This window comes from Trichomycterus rosablanca, chromosome 15 (genome assembly GCF_030014385.1).
Source record: "Trichomycterus rosablanca isolate fTriRos1 chromosome 15, fTriRos1.hap1, whole genome shotgun sequence".
Lineage (NCBI taxonomy): Eukaryota > Metazoa > Chordata > Actinopteri > Siluriformes > Trichomycteridae > Trichomycterus > Trichomycterus rosablanca.
Genome location: NC_086002.1, coordinates 25,710,951 through 25,735,045, shown reverse-complemented (window position 1 = coordinate 25,735,045; position 24,095 = coordinate 25,710,951). Strand labels below are relative to the sequence as shown.

Genomic DNA, 24,095 nt, shown 5'->3' with positions numbered 1-24,095 from the left:
ACCAAACGCTTTCTAATTCCCACAGTAGCAGCAGTTTCCTTCTGTTTCATACACACCACCCGTCTCCCATTGATAAAAATACAGAACAAAGCGTCCTGTATCAGTTACAATACTGAACGCAGCGTTTAGTCTCCAGATAAAGAAGGATTCTGTATTTTACAGGACGGTGGGTAACTCTGGTTTGATTGTCTCTTATATAGTGAGTGAGGTAAAACACAGCACCAAAGCTTTAAATCAGTCCCACACATTCTCCTGCTGGTTTAATACAAGCTCCGATACACTGAGTCCAGTGTTACAAAAGTGAAACAAGCTTTAAAGCCTCGGTATCAAATGTTCCGTCCCTAATAAACAATGTTTTGTCCATTTTGTGTTAATTATTTTCATTATTTCGCTTTTGTTTTTCTTGTGGGAACTCCTTAGATGTTTAGAAGAGCGGACGGTAGATAGAGATGCACACGCCACGTCTAACCGTCTCAAACAATCTAATAACTTTCCACAAGAAAAACAATAGCGGGTCAACTGGATAAAATGATTTCCACAAACTAGACAAAACATCGTTTATCATCACCATCACAAACTCCGTTCACTTTACCGCTGAGAAACAGTTTGATTGACCGCAGGTAAGCAACACGCACTTCCGGTTTATTGTCCCTACCTTTTCCGTCAGAAATGTGCAGCCGAGAAGTGCAAAACTAATTTACATTTTAGAAAACAAAATTACATATGCCGAAAACAAATTTACAAACACTGGGTACCCAAGCACTTGTAAATTTGTTTTTGCTTTCGTTGAAAATGTTGTTTTTGTTTTTTTGTAATTTTGTTTTCTGAAATGTTCATTTGTTTTGCACTTCTCGGCCACCATAGTACATAGGATCTCATTCCAGTTGCAACATAAGTCCTACTTGCAATATACTGTAGTAATACATGTCATCCCATTTGCAATACAGAATTACAATTCTGGGGTGGCAGAGCCGGACGGGTTGCGGGCCCCTGCCGGCCTCGGGCCGGGGACCCTGGGTACCGAAAGCAGAGGCGATCTGAGGTCGTCCGGGTCAACCCGTCCCCCCAAAATACGGGGGCCCCACGCACAGCGTCCGGCGAAAGGCACGTAATAGATTGCTATCGGGACATTAAGGCACTAATTAGAGGAAGTATTACTGTTATAATGTTATTTACATATATGTACATGTTTAAATGTTTTTTATTTATGGAATGATGAGTTTTTCTTCTTTAAAACAGATGATTTGATGATTAGTAAAAATACTTCAGGGAGAAGAGAGAACTCTTTAGGGATCGGTAAAAGACTGAGATCATATCCTCTTTATAATTAAATTAAAATAATTTTAAAAGAAAAAATAGAGGTTGATGTTTATTTAAAAACATTTAAATTAATAAGTTCTACACTGTTCAAGCTCCAAACTTAAAAGTTAATCCTGCGCTTGTAATTAATATAGAGTATCTAGATTTATACTGTTATTTTGTTTATATTAAAATAGCGCTTGTGTTTCCTAACATAAATCCCTGCTTGTTCCCGAAGTCTGTTACTAGGAAACCTGTGCTACTGGTGTCAGAACTAAGCGCGTTTGTGTTTGTATGATTTGTGTAAATCCTATTTATTTAAAGTATCCTCCAGACCACCCAAGAAAGATGGAGGGCCCTGCTGAGTAATTTTAAGGGAGTTTTTCCTGCCACAGTCGCCCTCGGCTTGCTCAACAGCGGTTTTTGTATCTGTTGGTCCTGGATTTTGTAAAGTTGCTTTGAGACAATGTCTATTGTAAAAAGCACTATATATATAAAGTTGACTTGACTTGACTCTGTAATTACATTGTCAGGCTACATACAGACAACATGGGCGGTGTCTGAGGGCCGGGGGGAGGCCGAGGCACTGCCATGGATTGGCGTCCTGTCGGGAGTGTGGTTGTGTATTATGCCCAGTGATTATGAGAAAACCAGACCCAACGTGACCCTGATCAGAATACAACAAAATATGAATACTAAATAATAAAAATAAACAAAAATTAATAACTTAATTAATTTCATTTATTTTTTATATTTTACCAGCACTTTATTATGGTCGGGGTCATGGTGGCACCTGACCGACTGATAGCTCTTGTGCAAATTTACTGCAGAATCACCATTACTAAATCAATAAAGACTAATAATATTAATAATAATAATAATAATAATAATAATAACAAAAATAACAATAATAATAATAACAATAACAATAATAATTAAAAATTATAAACATACAATAATAATAACAATACTAATAATTTTTATTAATAATAATATTAATAATAATAATAATAATAATAATAACACACACAAACAAATATACTGTTTATTCCAGTATGAATACTAGTTTAAAACGGATTTTCTTCCTGTACAAAAGCAGACATGGTGTCATGTGACTGAAATAGTCAATCAGAAAATTTCCCCGACTTGGCCAATCAGAAAATTAGTTTGCCAGGTCAGCCATTAAATAAAATTTTAGCTGCAGTACCGGTGTCCGAGCTATAGGGGAGCACTATTTCTGAGTTTACTATCTTACTGAGGACATTTGCTGAAACTTCTACACGTGACTCATTAGGGTCATAGGAGCCTATTCTAGAATTTTCATTGTGCGGACCAGGCAAAATGTCCTCACAACGAAGAATGACCTCACAATGCTGGTGTTCTGTCAGGGGTTGGTCCTCACAAATATATAAAGACAAGAACACACACACACACTCACACACACACACACACACACACACACACACACACACACACTCACACACACACACACACACACACACTCACACACACACACATACACACACACACACACACTCAAACACTCACTTACACACACTCACTCACACTCACTCACAAACACTCACTCACACACACACACTCACTCACACACACACTCACTCACACACACACACACGCTTCTCATAAAACTTGAAACTGTATCTGTCGGAATTTGGACCCATTCTGTCAAAAAGGCTTTTGTATGGCTTCAAACTGATGTTGATTTCAGGAGGGCCTTGATCGATATTACGGAAAACCTGAATTCCTCAGCTGTGCAGTGGGGCTTCGGTCAGGCCACAGGAGTTTCTTGAAGTTGAGCTTTTCTTTATGTGTTTGTGGATTTTGCTTTAGAAGTCGCTTATGACACTTGTTAACACTTGTTTGCTATCGTTGCGGCTGAAACACATGAATTTCCAAATGAGAAAAAGCATCATTGTGAATACGGTTGTTTTTTTGGCCATTAGTACTATTACCAGTATTATGGTTAACATTAAATATTCTTCTTATTATCATCATCATTATTCTAAATTGTTATGTTTATTATTTATTTTTAGTTTTTTTCTTACATTTGTTCTTTCAGCTACATGACAGTTAAGCACCCTGGACTCGACCTAGTCCTGCTTGGTAGCTGTGTTTTACATCGCACTAAACAGCCTATTTTTCTAGTAGAAAAGGAAGCTCACATCCGCTTATAAATACATGTGGAAAACACCAAGGCTTTGTTTGCTCTTTTCAGCCTGTGTCTACAAGAAGATCGGGTTTCCTCGGCATATTTTTACGTGTAATAAGATGTGAAATGTGCGCTGCGTCGCTTTACGCATCAGGAGCGGTGTGCTGTTTTAGCAGAACACAAGGAAACAGAGCATCGTTAGGTTCCCTTTGCGGGCTTTTACATGAACGAGAGAGCTTATGTTCGGCCGACGTGCACTTTATTACCTCGTATTTTATATCAGGACTTGTATTTTAATCACTATTTGCCATGAGAAAACACAAGTGCGCATGTGTCACGGAAGCACACAGACGCTGCGCTGGCCGAGTTGAGCCTACACAGTTCTCATGTGTGCTATAAAGCCCCGCCCCCTCTCGTAAGAGGGAGGAGTCTCTGTACAACAGAGCACAGCGCTTCACTCGCTCTTTCTTAGCGCCGTTTTAGCTCCAACAACGATGGTAGAAGAAGCTCCAGCACCGGCCAGCTCGGCCCCCGCCAAGGCTCCTAAAAAGAAGACCGCGGCCAAACCCAAGAAAGCGGGTCCCAGCGTCGGCGAGCTGATCGTCAAAGCTGTTTCCGCTTCCAAGGAGAGGAGCGGCGTGTCCCTGGCCGCCCTGAAGAAAGCTCTGTCTGCAGGTGGATACGACGTGGAGAAGAACAACTCCCGCGTCAAACTCGCCGTCAAAAGCCTGGTGACCAAGGGCACCCTGGTGCAGACCAAGGGCACCGGCGCCTCAGGCTCTTTCAAGCTCAACAAGAAGCAGACCGAGGAGAAGAAACCCGCGGCCAAAAAAGCCGCCGCTCCTAAAGTGAAAAAGGCCGCAAAGAAACCCGCCGCTGCAAAGAAGCCCAAGAAGGTAACAGCCAAGAAGCCCGAAGCCGCTAAGAAGTCCCCCAAGAAACCCGCTGCTGCCGCTAAGAAAGCCACCAAGAGCCCTAAGAAGGCTAAGAAGCCGGCGACCCCCAAGAAGGCAGCCAAGAGTCCTAAAAAAGCCAAGGCAGCCAAACCCAAGACCGCTAAGCCCAAAGCGGCCAAGGCCAAAAAAGCTGCACCCAAGAAGAAGTAAACATGTTTATGTTTTATTACTTTTGTTTCCTTAAAACGGCTCTTTTAAGAGCCACCTATTTCCTCCCATAAAGAGTCGCGTTTCCTAAACACATACATACATATAAGCATGCATGCAAACATACAACTATTCATACATACATTCATACATATTTTATGGAGAGTGTAATAAGCAAGGAGTTAAAAACACTAAGTATGTCTGGTCCTGTTTTATGTGTAATAATGATTTTGTCACACATCCCCATAAAACTGTCCGTATAAATGTGTATGTATGTGCACTCACGTATATGAGCTCCTTACATAATGTAATTGTTAGTGTAAATGTTATTGTGACATAATATAATGTAATTGTTGCTTAAGAGAAGCTTTTCTGTATCATACATTACACGGGCGGGAGAACGGAGGAGAAGAGAGGGGGGGGGGGCAGTATGTGTTTCCCTTGGGACATGACGGCGCTTTTAGGATTGGCTCAGCTGTACCTTCGCTCTTAGCCAATAGGAGAGAGGCCAGTTTGCCTATATCATACCGTTTCGAGCTCTCTCTGAGTTTATTCCAGTTTTGTTCGACGAACACATCTGATCATCAAAATGAGTGGTCGAGGGAAGACCGGTGGTAAGACTAGGGCTAAGGCCAAGACTCGCTCATCCCGTGCCGGCCTTCAGTTCCCCGTGGGCCGTGTTCACAGACTGCTACGTAAGGGTAATTACGCCCACCGTGTGGGAGCTGGAGCTCCTGTCTACTTGGCTGCCGTGCTGGAGTATCTGACCGCTGAGATCCTCGAGTTGGCTGGTAACGCCGCCAGAGATAACAAGAAGTCTCGTATCATCCCTCGTCATCTGCAGTTGGCCGTGCGTAACGACGAGGAGTTGAACAGATTGCTTGGAGGTGTAACCATCGCTCAGGGCGGTGTGCTGCCTAACATCCAGGCTGTTCTGTTACCCAAGAAGACCGAGAAAGCAGCCAAGGCCAAGTAAAGTCGCTCTCGTGTTCTAACCAAAAGGCTCTTTTAAGAGCCACCCATTTCCACAGAAAAAGTGCAATTTCCCCAGATAATGTGTAAACGAAACAGATATAATATCGTTTCATAGGCTCACACGGCATAAAACTCACATGATTTATGACATGGTAAAATTAACAAATCAATATGTACGATTTATATTTTCCCTTTCTATTTATCTTTACATATATATATATATATATCACTTGCAGTAGCAAAACCAACAATTTAGACGATTAAAAGTGGTGCAACAAACGTGTTTGTGTAGAACACATGGAACAAAAATTACAATAATACTAATAATAACAATAATAATAAGCAAAATGATCGAAATATTCAATAATATATTTTTTTAAAAGGTATATATTTTAAGTGCGATTGTAGGCTGTGTTTTAAAAGCACAAAGAGACAAAGGAAAGTATTATAAATCCCGCCAACAGCATGGAGGAAATACTTTGTTTCTGAAACGAGGCAGTGGCAGAACGCCGACCAGTAAGTGACATTTGATGTAAGCACGATCGTCCAATGAGAAAAGAGCTTCATCAAGACGCCCAATGAGCGCGGAGCGGCTCTGGTACTTAAATAGAGCGTGTTGGGCGGGTTAACATATTCTGTCCTACAGTTGGTGAAGTGCAGAGTTCCAGACGCGATGGCAAGAACCAAGCAGACCGCTCGTAAATCCACCGGTGGTAAAGCGCCGAGGAAGCAGCTCGCCACTAAGGCTGCCCGCAAGAGCGCCCCGGCTACTGGCGGTGTGAAGAAACCTCACCGTTACAGGCCAGGTACCGTGGCTCTGCGTGAAATCCGCCGTTATCAGAAGTCCACCGAGCTGCTCATCCGCAAGCTGCCCTTCCAGCGCCTGGTTAGAGAGATCGCTCAGGACTTTAAGACCGATCTGCGCTTCCAGAGTTCTGCCGTCATGGCTCTGCAGGAGGCCAGTGAGGCTTACCTGGTCGGTCTGTTCGAGGACACCAACCTGTGCGCCATCCATGCCAAGAGGGTGACCATCATGCCTAAGGACATCCAGCTGGCCCGCCGTATTCGCGGAGAGCGTGCTTAAACGAACCCACTCCATCCAGTTATCCCCAAAGGCTCTTTTAAGAGCCACTTACATGCTTCCACTGAAATGGGCATTTTTCATAACTTTTTTTTATTTATTTATTGTTCCATTGTGTGTGCATGTCCCGAGTTATAATTTAGTTATATTTATCAGTTATAAATATTAGGAAAAACTGGTTAATGTGTTTGTGTGTGTGTAGAGATGTACTTTACATGTTCTTACAACAATTATAAACACGGTTACATAAGTACAGCTGATTAAAGATTGGCAGGTGGTGTCTTATAACACATGATTAATAATGTTTATAGTGGTGTATGTTTATGGGGCTCTATAAAGCATTGAGTTAGTAAGAGTAATATAGTCGTTGTGAGTAGTAGAGTAACAAAAAAAACATGACGGTAAGTAAGAGGGAGCCGTAAATTGCAGCAGTGGTTAAAATATTACACTACTAATGCAAAAAAAAGAAGATTAATAATCAGTAATTATGTAACTAGTAGTAGTAACTGTAATTATAATGTTATGGAGAACCAATAGACGGTTAGTGGAGCGTTTCTTCCATCTCGTGACCAAAATGTGAAAACACGAACTAAATCTGTGTGTTTGTGTGTATGTGTGTGTTTTCTTTTATGTATGTATATTTTTATGTATTTTTATGTAATATAAAAAATTGTTAGCAGGATTTAGTGGCGTTGGTGTTGCACGGTGTACACAGTCTGTATTTTACACAGAGATCGTATTAACTGATTGGAGTGTAATCTACAGTATGGCTGTACATTGGTAGAATGTAAACACGCTGGATGAAGGCATAAGGAATGAGCAGAATATTGAATGTTAACCATAAGACTGGTTATTGTAATAATGGTAATAAAACAACCGTATTCACAATGATGCCTTTTCTAATTTGGAAATTCATGTGTTTCAGCCACCACCATATCTAACAAGTGTTAACAAGTGTCATAAGCGAGTGAGATAAAAACCATGACTGAATTAGATTAAAGGGGAAGACCCTGTCCTGTTCCAGCAGGACTAAAACTCTGTGCACAAAGCAAAATCCACAAACATAAAGAGAAGCTCGGCTTCAAGAAACTCCAGTGTCCTGCACAGAGGCCTGACCGAAGCCCCACTGCACAGCTGAGGAATTAAAGTTTTTGGTGGCACTCACACTCAGGCTGGAACTCATTGTTCTCGCTACCTGATCTGAAGGCATGAGGACCCAGGTGTGGTTCGTCAGCTCCAGGTGCGCCTTGTGTTCCTAGGCAGCACAGATGATATCTGTTGAGCCCAATTTAAAACCTCCTTCTAACCCAAACTATAATAACCCCAAAATGTTTCTAACCGTAACTATGATAACCCCAACATGTATCTAACCCAATTAGAATGACCCCAAGCTAGTTCTAACCCTAAATTAATCCTATTTTTACTATCAGGCAATGAAATTAGAAGGAGGCAGAGTAAAAACATCAACATAATTTCACTATTTAATTTACTTTCACGAAAACAGGTGGGAAAAAGTTTAGGTTTTCACATTAACAATACACAAAAAAGCCGCTCAGGTGGCGCAGCGGTAAAAAGAGACGCGCTGCAACCAGGGCTGGATTCTGAGAAGCGTCGTATCGAATCCAGGTTCGAAGCTGAGTGGCTATATGAGCAACGATTGGCCGGTTGCTCGTGTGGGACAAAGAACCGGATGTGGGTCTCTCTCTGTCAGAATGCGGTTGCGTTCTCTGCCGGCTGATTGGAGGCGCTTACACAGAGATGGGAGGGGGTGCCTTTAGGGTGTGTCTCTCCAGCATGCAACGCTAGGTGGCGCCAAACTCGTCAATGTGTGGGTGGCAAAGACGCATCTGGCTGCTGCTCGTGTTTCGGAGGGGATACGGGTTAGCTTCAATCACCTCCGTCAGGGCAGGGTTCGGCATAGACAGAGAGGAAGCACGATGCTAATTGAACAATTGGATGCGCTAAAAAAGGGGAGAAAAAGGGGTAAAAAAAAAAAATTTGTAAAAAAAATAACAATACACAAAAAAAAAAATTCTATAACTTTTGGACTTCATTTGCTGTTTTTCAGTCCTTTGAAGCAGTCAAGACCAGCTTTGTGATTTCCAAAAAGTACATAAAGCGCTATAAAAAGACCTTGTTGCTTTTGTATTTGAGCTAGCAAAGCTTCACACCTGAATGTTGAACATTGTTCACGTTCTTGTATTTCACGGTGTTTAGTACCATAATGGGGAATTAAATTGTAAACTTTAAACGGCTTTACTTCTGACTTCAGTAAATAAATAGACGCCCATGTCTTGTTAAGAAATTGCAGTTTCTATCTATTGCACTCACAGTTCTGTTCATGAACACATTACGGTGAAGATGGATAAACTCGCACACACCTAAATCATAAACTGAGAGGGAAATAAAAAAAACCAGAAAACCAACCCCATAAAAAAAGAAAATAAATTAATTAATTAATTAATTTGAGTTCACATGTACGGACACATTTCTAAAACAACACATGGCTCCTACACTTACACAAGAGATCTCACTTATTAACATGCTTTTTTTTTTTTTTTATAATTCTTTTTAAAACTCAGAAATGGCTTTAACACAGCTAACACTGAAACATAAAATATCTTCTTTCACTTATTTGGATTTTATTGATACACAGCTAAGATCACTTTCACTTTAATCAAGATGTGTCTGATTTTGAAATATGTTTATGAAACGTTATGCTTTAGCAGAATATGACTTATAACGTCCCATTTCTCACAATACAGTGAAATATACAAACACATTTTTAACACAGATGTCACTTATAAAGACTTGCATCAGTATTGTTCAGCACAGACAAATCCAAACACTGCTTTACACATTTTTTATGTATTTATGTGTTTAATGTATTCATTGTTTATGTATTTATTTAGTTATTTACTCATTCATGACTCTAACACCCACTTTAACAAAACATTAATGGCTCTAGCAGTCCAGGTGACACATATCCAGGGCCAGCTGTAGCCTAGTGGTTAAGGTACTAGGATCATACTATCTATGATCCAAGATGGCGGCGCGTTAACACGCAGCGGCCGCTCTGGGGTCGAAAAACGGTGTTTTTTGTTGTTTTGCAGAAAAGTTTGTAAGTTTTGTTTAGGACAGTTTTGTTTATAAACGTATGGAAACCACTTTTGACTCAGTTTACAACCGCCATACACTGCTACAATTGAGAAAACAGTCAGAAACCAACCTGCAAGATGATTTGCGGCGAACTCTGCATGAACTCTGCCTACTTCGCGAACCAGGCCTGCAGTCCTCGGAGTTACCTGAAGCAGGTGACCGGGGGAGGGGGCGCCGCAAGCGGTGCTCGAGGAAGCAGAAGCGTGGAAAGCGAGCCGGGGTCCGTGCTAGGCTAAAAGCTAACCCAAGCCGGCCGGCTCTACCATCGTTATTCCTCGCAAATGCATGCTCTCTGGAGAATAAACTGGACTGTATCAGACTTCAGCGAACTACCCAATGTGAGTACAGGGACTGTTGTGTTTTAATTTTCACTGAAACATGGCTTAGCGACAACATTCCAGACAGTGCCATTCAGCTAGACGGGCTAGCATCGTATCGCGCCGATAGAAATGCAGCTCAGTCCGGTAAAACACGAGGAGGAGGCGTTTGTGTTTACATCAACACCGAATGGTGCAAGGACTCTGTGCTTGTTGTGGCGTACTGTTCTCCGATGGTGGAATTTGCTATTGTTAGATGCAGACCTTTTTATTTACCACGGGAATTCACCAGCGTGCTTATTGTCGCGGTGTATCTTCCGCCCAGCGCGAACGCGAAGTTAGCACTAAGCGAACTCTACAGAGCCATCAGCGAACTGCAGACCATTCATCCAGACGGACTGTTTATTATCGCTGGGGATTTTAATCATGCAAATCTCAAGTCTGTTCTCCCTAAATTCCATCAGCATGTGGACTTTGCTACGAGAGGAGCGAACACGCTGGATAATGTTTACACGAACATTGCCGGTGCGTACCGGGCGGAGCCCCGCCCCCACCTCGGATACTCAGACCACATCTCTGTAATGCTAATCCCAGCATACAGAGCACTCGTCAGGCGCTCCAGACCTGTACAGAAACAGGTGAAAACCTGGCCAGAAGGATCCATCTCTGCTCTTCAGGACTGTTTTGAGTGCACTGACTGGGACATGTTTAGGGAGGCTGCAACATACAGCGATTACACTGATCTAGAGGAGTACACGACTTCAGTGACCTGCTACATCAGCAAATGCATTGAGGACGTCACTACCACTAGAACCATCACTTCCAGACCCAACCAGAAGCCGTGGATGACTCCAGAGGTGCGTGCACTGCTGAGGGCCCGAGACTCCGCTTTTAAAGCAGGTGACCAGCCGGCTCTGAGAACAGCGAGAGCCAGACTGTCCCGGGCGATCCGAGAAGCAAAGCGCGCACACGGCCAGAACATCCACAGCCACTTCCAGAACAGCGGTGACACACGGCGCTTGTGGCAGGGCATCCAGGCCATCACCAACTACAGGACGACTCCACCCGTCTGTGACAGTGATGCCTCCCTTCCAGATGCGCTGAACGACTTCTACGCTCGGTTCGAGGCGCAGAACAACATGTTGGCGAGGAAGATGATCCCACCTTGTGACGACCAGGTGCTTCGTCTCACCACAGCGGACGTGAGGAGAACTCTGCACAGAGTCAACCCACGGAAGGCTTCTGGACCAGACAACATTCCTGGCCGAGTGCTCAAGGGATGTGCAGACCAGCTGGCAGATGTATTCACTGACATCTTCAACATCTCCCTGAGCAGCGCCATCGTTCCAACGTGCCTCAAGACGACCACCATCGTACCCGTGCCAAAGAAGTCATCTGTGTCATGCTTCAACGACTATCGTCCCGTAGCACTCACGCCTATCATCATGAAGTGCTTCGAGAAACTAGTCATGAGGCATATTAAGACCCTACTGCCTCCCACCATGGACCCACTGCAGTTTGCGTACCGTCCTAACCGCTCAACGGACGACGCCATATCCACCACACTCCACCTGGCTTCTACACACCTGGACAGAAAGAACACTTACGTCAGGATGCTGTTCATAGACTTTAGCTCAGCATTCAACACCATCATTCCTCAGCATCTAATTGGAAAGCTGAGCACGCTGGGCCTGAACACCTCTCTCTGCAACTGGATCCTGGACTTCTTGACTGAGAGACCTCAGTCCGTCCGGATCGGTAAGAACACCTCCAGCACCACCACACTGAGCACCGGCACTCCCCAAGGCTGTGTGCTCAGTCCACTGCTGTTTACTCTGCTTACGCACGACTGTACAGCAATGCACAGCTCGAATTCCATCGTTAAGTTTGCAGACGACACAACTGTGGTGGGACTCATCAGCAACAACGATGAGTCAGCGTACAGAGAGGAGGTACAACATCTAACGAACTGGTGCCAAGTCAACAACCTGTCTCTGAACGTGGATAAAACCAAAGAGATGGTCATTGACTTTAGAAAGACACTAAGGGACCACTCCCCACTGCACATCGACGGCTCATCTGTTGAGATCGTCAAGAGCACCAAATTTCTCGGTGTTCATCTGGAGGAGAATCTCACCTGGACCCTTAACACCAGTTCCATCACCAAGAAAGCCCAGCAGCGTCTCTACTTTTTGAGAAGACTGAGGAAAGCTCATCTGCCACCCCCCATTCTCACCACGTTCTACAGAGGAACAATCGAGAGCATCCTGAGCGGCTGCATCACTGTCTGGTTCGGAAATTGTACTGCGTCGGACCGTAAGACTCTCCAGCGAGTAGTGAGGACAGCTGAAAAGATCATCGGGGTCGCTCTTCCATCTCTCACGGACATTTTTAACACCCGCTGCATCCGCAAAGCTCTCAGCATTGTGGACGATCCAACCCATCCATCACATGGACTTTTTACTCTGCTCCCGTCTGGGAGACGATACCGCAGCATCCGGACTAACACAACCAGACTGTGTAACAGTTTTATCCCTCAAGCAATCAGACTCCTCAACTCAGTACTATAACAATTTCCTCCGGAAATTTTCTGCTGCCACACACTGAACTGTATTGACTGTTACTTGCATTTTTGACTATGTTACTTGTATTTTTGACTATGTTACTTGTATTTTTGCACACCTCCTGGAAATGCACAATAATTTCTGCACCTTACTTGTATTTTGCACCATATCTACTTTTTAGGCACCTTATCTGCATTGCCAATTTTACGCTGCTAATGTACAACATGTCACTACCTCATGAACCATTGTACCATCTATTCACCATCATGTACTAACACTTGTCTTTAGTCCTGTGTTCTAATTACTTGTTTATATTAGGGATAATTAGGAATATCTTTTGTAGTTATTTATTATAGGATTTTTTGTATTATTGTTGTATTTGCACTGTTTTGTCTTGCACTTTTTGTACCGTGTTACACCGTGATCCTAGAGGAACGCTGTTTCGTTTCAATATGTACTTGTATGTAGCTGAAATGACAATAAAACCTCTCTGACTCTGACTGACTCTGACTAGGCCAGTGACCAGAGGGTCACTGGTTCAAGCCCCACCACTGCTAGGTTATCACTGTTGGGCCCTTGAGCAAGGCTCTTAACCCTCAATTGCTGATTTAAACTGATATGAATTTTTGATCATACACTGCTGTATTCTCCCACACTGTCTTTCCAAATTCCTAGTATGTTCTTTTTTTTTTTTTTTTTGGCTACATTGTCATGCATCTAATGGCTGTTTGTCCCACCTAATTGTACAAAATTAAAAAATGCGACAAACATGGCGATTATAGTACATTGTAATAGGGTTTATGGTTGCATAGGGTTTAGGGTTGTTTCTTTGTTTGTCTTTCTTTTGGTACAACATGTTTAGAAAAAAATTCTTAACATTAAACATTAGTTACAGAACAATATGTCATGTGGAATACATCACATCGATTGTGGACCGATTTACTGAGGAAAAAACAGTGGCGGTACTAAGTTATGCGCTTTACATGAGGCCTACTCCGAGCAGCTGCGGTCACAGTGGGCGGTCGCTACTTAACTCCGCCCCATTGTCTTCAACTAGGTCCGGTAGAGGGAAATAACAGGCTCGCTGCGAACGCTCGTCCTGCATTGATTCGCTTCATTTCAATAAAAGCTGTAACGATGTCCGGAAGAGGAAAAGGCGGCAAAGGTCTTGGAAAAGGAGGCGCTAAGCGTCACCGCAAAGTTCTCCGTGATAATATCCAGGGTATTACTAAACCCGCCATCCGCCGTTTGGCTCGCCGTGGCGGTGTGAAGCGTATTTCCGGCTTGATCTACGAGGAGACCCGCGGTGTGCTCAAGGTTTTCCTTGAGAACGTGATCCGTGATGCCGTCACCTACACCGAGCACGCCAAGAGAAAGACCGTCACCGCAATGGACGTGGTGTACGCTCTGAAACGCCAGGGACGCACCCTGTACGGATTCGGGGGTTAAACGTTCAGACCTCCACGCTAACACAACGTCTCTTTTAAGAGCCACACATATTTTCTACAAAAGAAAAAGTTCTCCTTTTTTATTATTAATATTGTTATTATTAGTAGTAGCACGTTCACTGATGCGTACATTTGCAAATCAGTCGTTTAGCCCCAAAAGCTTGAAATCATTATTATAAGTAAAAATAACACATTCACTTTATGTAGCCCTAAAAGCTTGGAATTATCATTAGTAATTTTAGTATTATTGTTTAGCTGTCATACGGCGTGTTTGCATACTACCAATGTACATCCATACTGTAGATTACACTACAATCATTAACACGATCTCTGTGTAAAATACAGTAAAACATTGTGCCCAAATGCCTCGCTTAAAAAACAAACAAAAAATATACATCTATCCTATCTATATATTTATATATAAAATGTAATAAAATATTGCTATTTATTTTTTTTATATTCGGTTTTAAAACATGTATCGACCTCAGATTAAGCGGGAACAGACAACAAAGAACAGATTCTAGTGAATGGGGCAGAAGGGGGCGTGGAACGGTATGTTCTCTGTCCAATAGAAACCCAGGACCTTGGACCAATCAGAGTTACTTGTTTCATCTTGTCTTACTCAGCATGCAGGGTTAATAAAGCGGGCGTGTAGAGCGTCTACATTCACTTGTAGTTTGTTCTAGAGGAAACAGCAGCATCATGCCTGAACCAGCGAAGGCCGCGCCCAAGAAGGGTTCCAAGAAAACCGTCCCCAAGACCGCCGGCAAAGGAGGCAAGAAGCGCAGAAAGTCCAGGAAGGAGAGCTACGCTATCTACGTGTACAAGGTCCTGAAACAGGTCCACCCTGATACCGGGATCTCCTCCAAGGCTATGGGCATCATGAACTCCTTCGTCAACGACATATTCGAGCGTATCGCTGGTGAGTCCTCTCGTCTGGCTCACTACAACAAGCGCTCCACCATTACCTCCAGGGAGATCCAGACCGCCGTGCGCCTGCTGCTTCCCGGTGAGCTGGCCAAGCACGCCGTGTCCGAGGGTACCAAGGCCGTCACCAAGTACACCAGCTCCAAGTAAAGCGCCTTAGTAGCTCTGGCAAACCAACGGCTCTTTTAAGAGCCACCCATCTTATCAAGTTAAGAGAATTTTCCTTTTTCTAAATATTATATCTGAATATGTTATACCCACTTTATCTAGCTAGTTTCCCATGTTTGTAATACTTGATTTTTTTTTATTTATTAATATATTACTAGTTTTGGGCACTGCTGTTTTTCACGAGTTGTCCACGACTGTCACTATGTGGTGAGTTTAGGAGATTACACAATAAAATATCACTGTACTCTTAAAAAAGATATTATAATACTAATAGCTGCTATTCTGTGGACTGTTACAGTTTTTGTGGACAGTTGGTTGTTCAACAGTATTTGAAAAAACATTTTTAAATGGTATCTTTTGTTGAGTTTTTATTACGCAATATTTACTCTGACCTTTTTGAATCCTGCACCTGAAAAATGACCCAAAGTATAAAAAAAACTAAAACTAATACTAGAACTGATAAAAACTACACTAAAACTAAGCATTAAAAAATTTAAAAGAACTAGCAAACCCACTATAAAAACAAGAGAAAAAAGTCACAATGAAATAAAACTAAACTATAATGAAAAATCCAAAACTATTATAACATTGATTCCTACATGTAATACATTAATGAATTCATTGTGAATATGCACAAGTTCATTTTGTCTAATGTAAGTGGTGGAGAAGGTACAGAATGTAGTCGAGTTAAAGTAGAGATGGGAGTGTCACCACTCTGTTCTCTCTACTGCTCTGGATACACTTAAAATATCGTCCCGTTATTAATGTTAGGATTGAAGTTTTGTTTAAGCTGACAGTGTAATGGTCAACTATTATCATTAAACAGCATTAAGTGGCTCCATTTATATGCATTCTGACATTTCAAAGTCAGACACATCTTGATTAAAGTGAAAGTGATCTTAGCTGTGTATCAATAAAATCCAAATAAGTAAAATAAGACATTTTATATGTCGGTGTCAGCTGTGTTAAAGCCATTTCTAAGTTAAACATTAGAAAGTGCAGCTTTATAAATAAGATGTATCAGATAAATAACTAAAATAGACTCTTTTTTGTGAGTGTTAGAAAGATCAGTAGAATGTGAATGTTGGAGCCATGTGTTGTTTTAGAAATGTGTCAGTACATGTGAACTTAAAGCTGACACGGTGATGTTCTGTAGATCTTACAGCACAAATATGTAGGAATGACTGAAATGAATGTCAGTGTGTTAAAATATTCTTCTTATTATCATCATTATTATTATAAATTGTTATGTTTATATTTTTCTTCCATTTCTGCTACATGACAGTTAAGCACCCTGGACTCGATCTAGTCCTGCTTGGTAGCTGTGTTTTACTCCGCACTAAACAGAGTAACAGAACAAAAACATGCCAGTAAAGAAGAGGGAGCAGTAAATTGCAGCGGTGGTTAAAATATAACGCTACTAATGCAAAAAAAAAAAAAGTCAGAAGAAATCAGTAATTATTATTCAGAATAATGTATCAATATCAATAATAAAATATTATTTTAGGTACTCAACACAGGGTAATTACAGGCATCTTAGGAAAGACATATTGTAAAATATTAACTGTAAATAATCATAATTACTCATAATAATCAATTTGTTTTTTTCTATTATAGTTGTTGTCGTAATAATAGTATTATTGGTGATGGTAGTAGTAGTAGTAACTTATAATATAACTAGTTACTTATAATGTTATGGAGAACCAATAGACAATTAGTGGAGCGTGGCTCCCATCTAGTGGCCAAAATGTGACAACACACGAACAAAATGTATATGTGTATAAGTGTTTTCTTTTATGTATGTATTTATTTTATGTATTTGTGTGTGTGTGTGTTTGTGTGTGTGTGTATACACACATTTTACTCAAACACACACAGATACTACTAATAAACAAAAGTGCTGTAAGAACTGGTGACAAACATACACAATACACAACACAGAATTGCAGGACTGCAGTCTGAGTCCAACACTGTTTAATATCTACATAAATGAATTAGTGTGCAGCCCCCGGACTCACTCTGCAGGACGGGGAAGTAAAATTTCTACTCTATGCAGCTGCACCTTGACCTGTTGGAGCAGTACTGCCAGAACTGGGCCCTAGCAGTAAATCTGAAGAAAACAAAAATGATGGTGTTCCAAAAACAAACCTAGATGTCAGGAATACATGGCACCAGTTTACCATGGTCAGCACTGCCCTGGAGCACACAATGCAGTACACTTACCTTGGTCTCATCATTACATTTACATTTTCAGCATTTAGCAGACGCGTTTATCCAAAGCGACTTACAGTACAGTTACAATATACAATCTGAGCAATTGAGGGTTAAGGGCCTTGCTCAAGGGCCCAACAGCAGCAACCTGTCAGTGGTGGGGCTTGAACCAGCAACCTTCTGATTACTAGTCCAGTACCCTAACCACTAGGCTACGGCTGTACTCATTACTGAATCAGTGAGTTTCAGCATGGCAGTGAATGCACTAAAGGAAAAAGCCGGCAGAGGCCTGTACACAATCAGGAGGAGATTTTACAACATTGACATCCCCACCTCAATGGAGTAAATTATTTGTTAGTGTGATACAGCCCGTTGCACTGTACGGGAGTGAAGTATGGGGTCCACTCAATTTTTTACAGTTCTATTAAATGGTACAAACATCCAACAGAAACCCTGCATGTTCATTTCTGTAGAATGATTTTATAAGTCCAAAGGAAAACACCGACCATCACCTGCAGGGCAGAAATAGGCCGAATTTAAACATACAAAAAAGATCTCAACATTTCTTGATACACCTAAAGTCAAGTCCCAAAGAGTCACTACAATTTAAAGCACTGCAGCACATACAGGCCTCACCATAGATCACAGCACTGTCCAACAGCTCATAGCTAACAGTAAGAACAGGTATCTAGAACACTGGGAGAACCAAATCCAATCTCACAGTAGACTAGAATACCATCGTGAAATAAAAAGTAAATATAAACTGGAGCCACATCTTACAGTGGAGACAGAGATGCACTTCCTTCTTCACTGCCAAAAATTCAAACCAACACAAGAAAATGTCACAGACAGATTTAAACAACAAATCCCTCACTGCACAGTACCTGAGACACACACACACACACCTATATATGTTTATTAAGAACATTTTTATATCCTCTGTATATCGTTATGTAAATTAGACAAATTATTTTTTATTGTCTATTATTTGTGTTCTCTGTTCAGTTTTACTGTTTATAGTTTGTACTGCTTTGGGAATATTGTTTTCTACTGTCATGCCTACAGAGCTACTTGAATCTGAATCTACATAGTACATAAATAACAGCAGTCAGAAACTGAGCATCATGTTAGGAGAGGAGAAGGAGAGAAGCACTGTAGCAGCTCAGTATGTATCTGCCTGCAACAGTCTGAGAGACACGGACTGATACACCCGAACAGAGGAACAGTCTGAATTAACCCACAAAGAGAAAGTGTTCCATATATACATGTCTTTTATTTTTAAATTTTAAATTTTTTTTATTTATATTTCCTTTTTTTCCCCTGTATATACATTCATATTCTGTCTTTTCAATGCTTTAGCAATACTGTAAGTATTACAACAGTCACGCTAATAAAGCTCTTGGAATGAAATAGAGAGAGAAAAAAACAGATATAGAGATAAAGATTATTTATTTATTCATTTAAATTATTATTATTATTGTATGGTTATTTATTTATTTTTACTTTTTTAAGCACCACACCATATGTGGAATAATAATCATAAGCACTGGCTGTAGTAGTAGTAGGGCTTTTTTTTCTGTTGTATTTGTTTTTGTTTTAGGCCATCAATCCTGTGATAATTTTATTCTTGCTCTTCTTCTGTTATTATGACATCATCATCATCATCATCATCATTATTTTCATCATCATCACTAAACATGGACATACAGTCCAATGAGAATTTGTCACACATGAGGCACAAGAAAACAGATAATTTAATATCTGCAAATGATACGTAAAGACGAAAAGCCTTATTAATTTAAATGTTTTTAAATAAACATCAACCTCTATTTTTTCTTTTAAAATTATTTTAATTTAATTATAAAGAGGATATGATCTCAGTCTTTTACCGATCCCTAAAGAGTTCTCTCTTCTCCCTGAAGTATTTTTACTAATCATCAAATCATCTGTTTTAAAGAAGAAAAACTCATCATTCTATAAATAAAAGACATTTAAACATGTACATATATGTAAATAACATTATAACAGTAATACTTCCTCTAATTAGTGCCTTAATGTCCCGATAGCAATCTATTACGTGCCTTTTGCCGGACGCTGTGCGTGGGGCCCCCCGTATTTTGGGCCTCAGATCGCCTCTGCTTTCGGTACCCAGGGTCCCCGGCCCGAGGCCGGCAGGGGCCCGCAACCCGTCCGGCTCTGCCACCCCAGAATTGTAATTCTGTATTGCAAATGGGATGACATGTATTACTACAGTATATTGCAAGTAGGACTTATGTCGCAACTGGAATGAGATCCTATATCATTACAGTATATTGCAAGTGAGATTCAGAATATATTGCAAATGGGATAAGTCTATTTATGATTATATAAGCAAATTTTGACGAACACACACACACACACACATATATACAGTGTATCACAAAAGTGAGTACACCCCTCACATTTCTGCAAATATTCTATTATATCTTTTCATGGGACAACACTATAGAAATAAAACTTGGATATAACTTAGAGTAGTCAGTGTACAACTTGTATAGCAGTGTAGATTTACTGTCTTCTGAAAATAACTCAACACACAGCCATTAATGTCTAAATGGCTGGCAACATAAGTGAGTACACCCCACAGTGAACATGTCCAAATTGTGCCCAAAGTGTCAATATTTTGTGTGACCACCATTATTATCCAGCACTGCCTTAACCCTCCTGGGCATGGAATTCACCAGAGCTGCACAGGTTGCTACTGGAATCCTCTTCCACTCCTCCATGATGACATCACGGAGCTGGTGGATGTTAGACACCTTGAACTCCTCCACCTTCCACTTGAGGATGCGCCACAGGTGCTCAATTGGGTTTAGTCCATCACCTTTACCTTCAGCTTCCTCAGCAAGGCAGTTGTCATCTTGAAGGTTGTGTTTGGGGTCGTTATCCTGTTGGAAAACTGCCATGAGGCCCAGTTTTCGAAGGGAGGGGATCATGCTCTGTTTCAGAATGTCACAGTACATGTTGGAATTCATGTTTCCCTCAATGAACTGCAGCTCCCCAGTGCCAGCAACACTCATGCAGCCCAAGACCATGATGCTACCACCACCATGCTTGACTGTAGGCAAGATACAGTTGTCTTGGTACTTCTCACCAGGGCGCCGCCACACATGCTGGACACCATCTGAGCCAAACAAGTTTATCTTGGTCTCGTCAGACCACAGGGCATTCCAGTAATCCATGTTCTTGGACTGCTTGTCTTCAGCAAACTGTTTGCTGGCTTTCTTGTGCGTCAGCTTCCTTCTGGGATGACGACCATGCAGACCGAGTTGATGCAGTGTGCGGCGTATGGTCTGAGCACTGACAGGCTGACCTCCCACGTCTTCAACCTCTGCAGCAATGCTGGCAGCACTGATGTGTCTATTTTTTAAAGCCAACCTCTGGATATGACGCCGAACACGTGGACTCAACTTCTTTGGTCGACCCTGGCGAAGCCTGTTCCGAGTGGAACCTGTCCTGGAAAACCGCTGTATGACCTTGGCCACCATGCTGTAGCTCAGTTTCAGGGTGTTAGCAATCTTCTTATAGCCCAGGCCATCTTTGTGGAGAGCAACAATTCTATTTCTCACATCCTCAGAGAGTTCTTTGCCATGAGGTGCCATGTTGAATATCCAGTGGCCAGTATGAGAGAATTGTACCCAAAACACCAAATTTAACAGCCCTGCTCCCCATTTACACCTGGGACCTTGACACATGACACCAGGGAGGGACAACGACACATTTGGGCACAATTTGGACATGTTCACTGTGGGGTGTACTCACTTATGTTGCCAGCTATTTAGACATTAATGGCTGTGTGTTGAGTTATTTTCAGAAGACAGTAAATCTACACTGCTATACAAGCTGTACACTGACTACTCTAAGTTATATCCAAGTTTCATGTCTATAGTGTTGTCCCATGAAAAGATATAATGAAATATTTGCAGAAATGTGAGGGGTGTACTCACTTTTGTGATACACTGTATATATATATATATATATATATATATATATATATATATATATATATATACAGTGTATCACAAAAGTGAGTACACCCCTCACATTTCTGCAGATATTTAAGTATATCTTTTCATGGGACAACACTGACAAAATGACACTTTGACACAATGAAAAGTAGTCTGTGTGCAGCTTATATAACAGTGTAAATTTATTCTTCCCTCAAAATAACTCAATATACAGCCATTAATGTCTAAACCACCGGCAACAAAAGTGAGTACACCCCTAAGAGACTACACCCCTAAATGTCCAAATTGAGCACTGCTTGTCATTTTCCCTCCAAAATGTCATGTGATTTGTTAGTGTTACTAGGTCTCAGGTGTGCATAGGGAGCAGGTGTGTTCAATTTAGTAGTACAGCTCTCACACTCTCTCATACTGGTCACTGAAAGTTCCAACATGGCACCTCATGGCAAAGAACTCTCTGAGGATCTTAAAAGACGAATTGTTGCGCTACATGAAGATGGCCAAGGCTACAAGAAGATTGCCAACACCCTGAAACTGAGCTGCAGCACAGTGGCCAAGATCATCCAGCATTTTAAAAGAGCAGGGTCCACTCAGAACAGACCTCGCGTTGGTCGTCCAAAGAAGCTGAGTGCACGTGCTCAGCGTCACATCCAACTGCTGTCTTTGAAAGATAGGCGCAGGAGTGCTGTCAGCATTGCTGCAGAGATTGAAAAGGTGGGGGGTCAGCCTGTCAGTGCTCAGACCATACGCCGCACACTACATCATATTGGTCTGCATGGCTGTCACCCCAGAAGGAAGCCTCTTCTGAAGTCTCTACACAAGAAAGCCCGCAAACAGTTTGCTGAAGACATGTCAACAAAGGACATGGATTACTGGAACCATGTCCTATGGTCTGATGAGACCAAGATTAATTTGTTTGGTTCAGATGGTCTCAAGCATGTGTGGCGGCAATCAGGTGAGGAGTACAAAGATAAGTGTGTCATGCCTACAGTCAAGCATGGTGGTGGGAATGCCATGGTCTGGGGCTGCATGAGTGCAGCAGGTGTTGGGGAGTTACATTTCATTGAGGGACACATGAACTCTAATATGTACTGTGAAATACTGAAGCAGAGCATGATCCCCTCCCTCCGGAAACTGGGTCGCAGGGCAGTGTTCCAGCATGATAATGACCCCAAACACACCTCTAAGACGACCACTGCTTTATTGAAGAGGCTGAGGGTAAAGGTGATGGACTGGCCAAGCATGTCTCCAGACCTAAACCCAATAGAACATCTTTGGGGCATCCTCAAGCGGAAGGTGGAGGAGTGCAAAGTCTCGAATATCCGCCAGCTCCGTGATGTCGTCATGGAGGAGTGGAAAAGCATTCCAGTGGCAACCTGTGAAGCTCTGGTAAACTCCATGCCCAGCAGAGTTAAGGCAGTTCTGGGAAATAATGGTGGCCACACAAAATATTGACACTTCAGGAACTTTCACTAAGGGGTGTACTCACTTTTGTTGCTGGTGGTTTAGACATTAATGGCTGTATATTGAGTTATTTTGAGGGAAGAATAAATTTACACTGTTATATAAGCTGCACACAGACTACTTTTCATTGTGTCAAAGTGTCATTTTGTCAGTGTTGTCCCATGAAAAGATATACTTAAATATCTGCAGAAATGTGAGGGGTGTACTCACTTTTGTGATACACTGTATATATATATATATATATATATATATATATATCAGTGGCGATTTCTGTAAGACTGCAAGGGAAGCTCAGCTTCCCCTAAAATGTCAAAAATTAAATGGTCAAATATGTACAGCTGTGTTAACATTTCATTGACTACAAATGCGTTAGAACACGTTCATCTTGAAGACGAGTTCGTTCAGAATCAGCTACTTATCACAAATCGACTCGATTTTGTTAACTCATACATTCATGCATTTACCCGCAGACGCTGAGCGTCTCTTTGCTTCTATGGGGCTGCATGGTCGAAACTTGCCGGTCATTGGATAAATGCCACGATTTTGTCCCGCCCCCGGACGCTGAGCGTCTCTGGGGGTGAATGAGCTGTGGGCGGGTCTGGACGCTGAGCTTATGCAAGATGATTGGAGGATCAGTCGAAAGGCTGAATCCCGTTTTGATTGACAGCTGTCGCTGGGAGCTTCAGTACCATCGCAGATTTTGCGAGTGAAGTCGGAAGACAAACTGCAACCCATTTCAGGCCATTTTCTTGAAAACTAACAAAGGGGAGAATTTATACATTTATATATAAATAAATTGACAAATTTTATGATGTAAGCCGACAATGAGCTTCCCCTCTTTGAAAGACCAGCAGCCGCCACTATATTTTTTACCTATGCGATATATTGGAAATGGGAATGTCAGATCTCAGGTTTGGAGCGAGGTAGGACTTCCAAATCTGCGCTCCTCTCTAAGTCTCCACCTCCCCAACCTATGGTGCAAGTTTGAAAAAGATCAGAGAAACAAAGAAAAAAATTGGACCAAAAAATCTCTTAAGGGTTTTGGTCATACTATACTGGTTTTGGACCAAATAAAAATAAAAATAAACTCATCCCATTTCCAGTATAATAAAGGCATGAAAAATATACAGCTTTTGGACAGTGAAAAGTCATCCCATTTGCAATATATTGAATACTTGAGTGGGGTCCCATAAGCAGCATACAGT

General features: G+C 41.7%; 4 protein-coding genes across 4 annotated transcripts in view; all 4 read left to right on the top strand.

Annotated features, from left to right (window-relative positions):
* LOC134328423 (histone H3.v1-like) overlaps nt 1–14,117 on the top strand; it is a 34,269-nt gene extending 20,152 nt beyond the window's left edge. The window contains exons 3-6 of the mRNA XM_063009519.1: nt 4,258–4,571; nt 5,131–5,359; nt 6,194–6,623; nt 13,672–14,117. Coding sequence (XP_062865589.1) covers nt 4,258–4,571; nt 5,131–5,359; nt 6,194–6,623; nt 13,672–14,117 — 1,419 coding nt within the window. The remainder of the gene's footprint in view (nt 1–4,257; nt 4,572–5,130; nt 5,360–6,193; nt 6,624–13,671) is intronic.
* On the top strand, nt 3,917–4,575 carry LOC134328862 (histone H1-like). Its single transcript, XM_063010094.1, has one exon. It carries the CDS (start codon nt 3,964–3,966, stop codon nt 4,573–4,575), a length of 612 nt encoding a protein of 203 aa, XP_062866164.1. The 5' UTR covers nt 3,917–3,963.
* Nucleotides 5,162–5,548, top strand: LOC134328998 (histone H2A-like). Its single transcript, XM_063010237.1, has one exon. The coding sequence runs from the start codon at nt 5,162–5,164 to the stop codon at nt 5,546–5,548; it is 387 nt and encodes a 128-aa protein (XP_062866307.1).
* Nucleotides 14,118–14,806: 689 nt separating the features above from the next.
* LOC134329028 (histone H2B-like) lies at nt 14,807–15,244 on the top strand. Its single transcript, XM_063010270.1, has one exon. The coding sequence runs from the start codon at nt 14,819–14,821 to the stop codon at nt 15,191–15,193; it is 375 nt and encodes a 124-aa protein (XP_062866340.1). The 5' UTR covers nt 14,807–14,818; the 3' UTR covers nt 15,194–15,244.
* Nucleotides 15,245–24,095: the final 8,851 nt, after the last annotated feature.

Excerpts from the sequence above, each read along its gene's own strand:
- LOC134328998 (XM_063010237.1), top strand. The coding sequence starts at position 5,162 with ATGAGTGGTCGAGGGAAGACCGGTGGTAAGACTAGGGCTAAGGCCAAG.
- LOC134328862 (XM_063010094.1), top strand. The coding sequence starts at position 3,964 with ATGGTAGAAGAAGCTCCAGCACCGGCCAGCTCGGCCCCCGCCAAGGCT.
- LOC134329028 (XM_063010270.1), top strand. The coding sequence starts at position 14,819 with ATGCCTGAACCAGCGAAGGCCGCGCCCAAGAAGGGTTCCAAGAAAACC.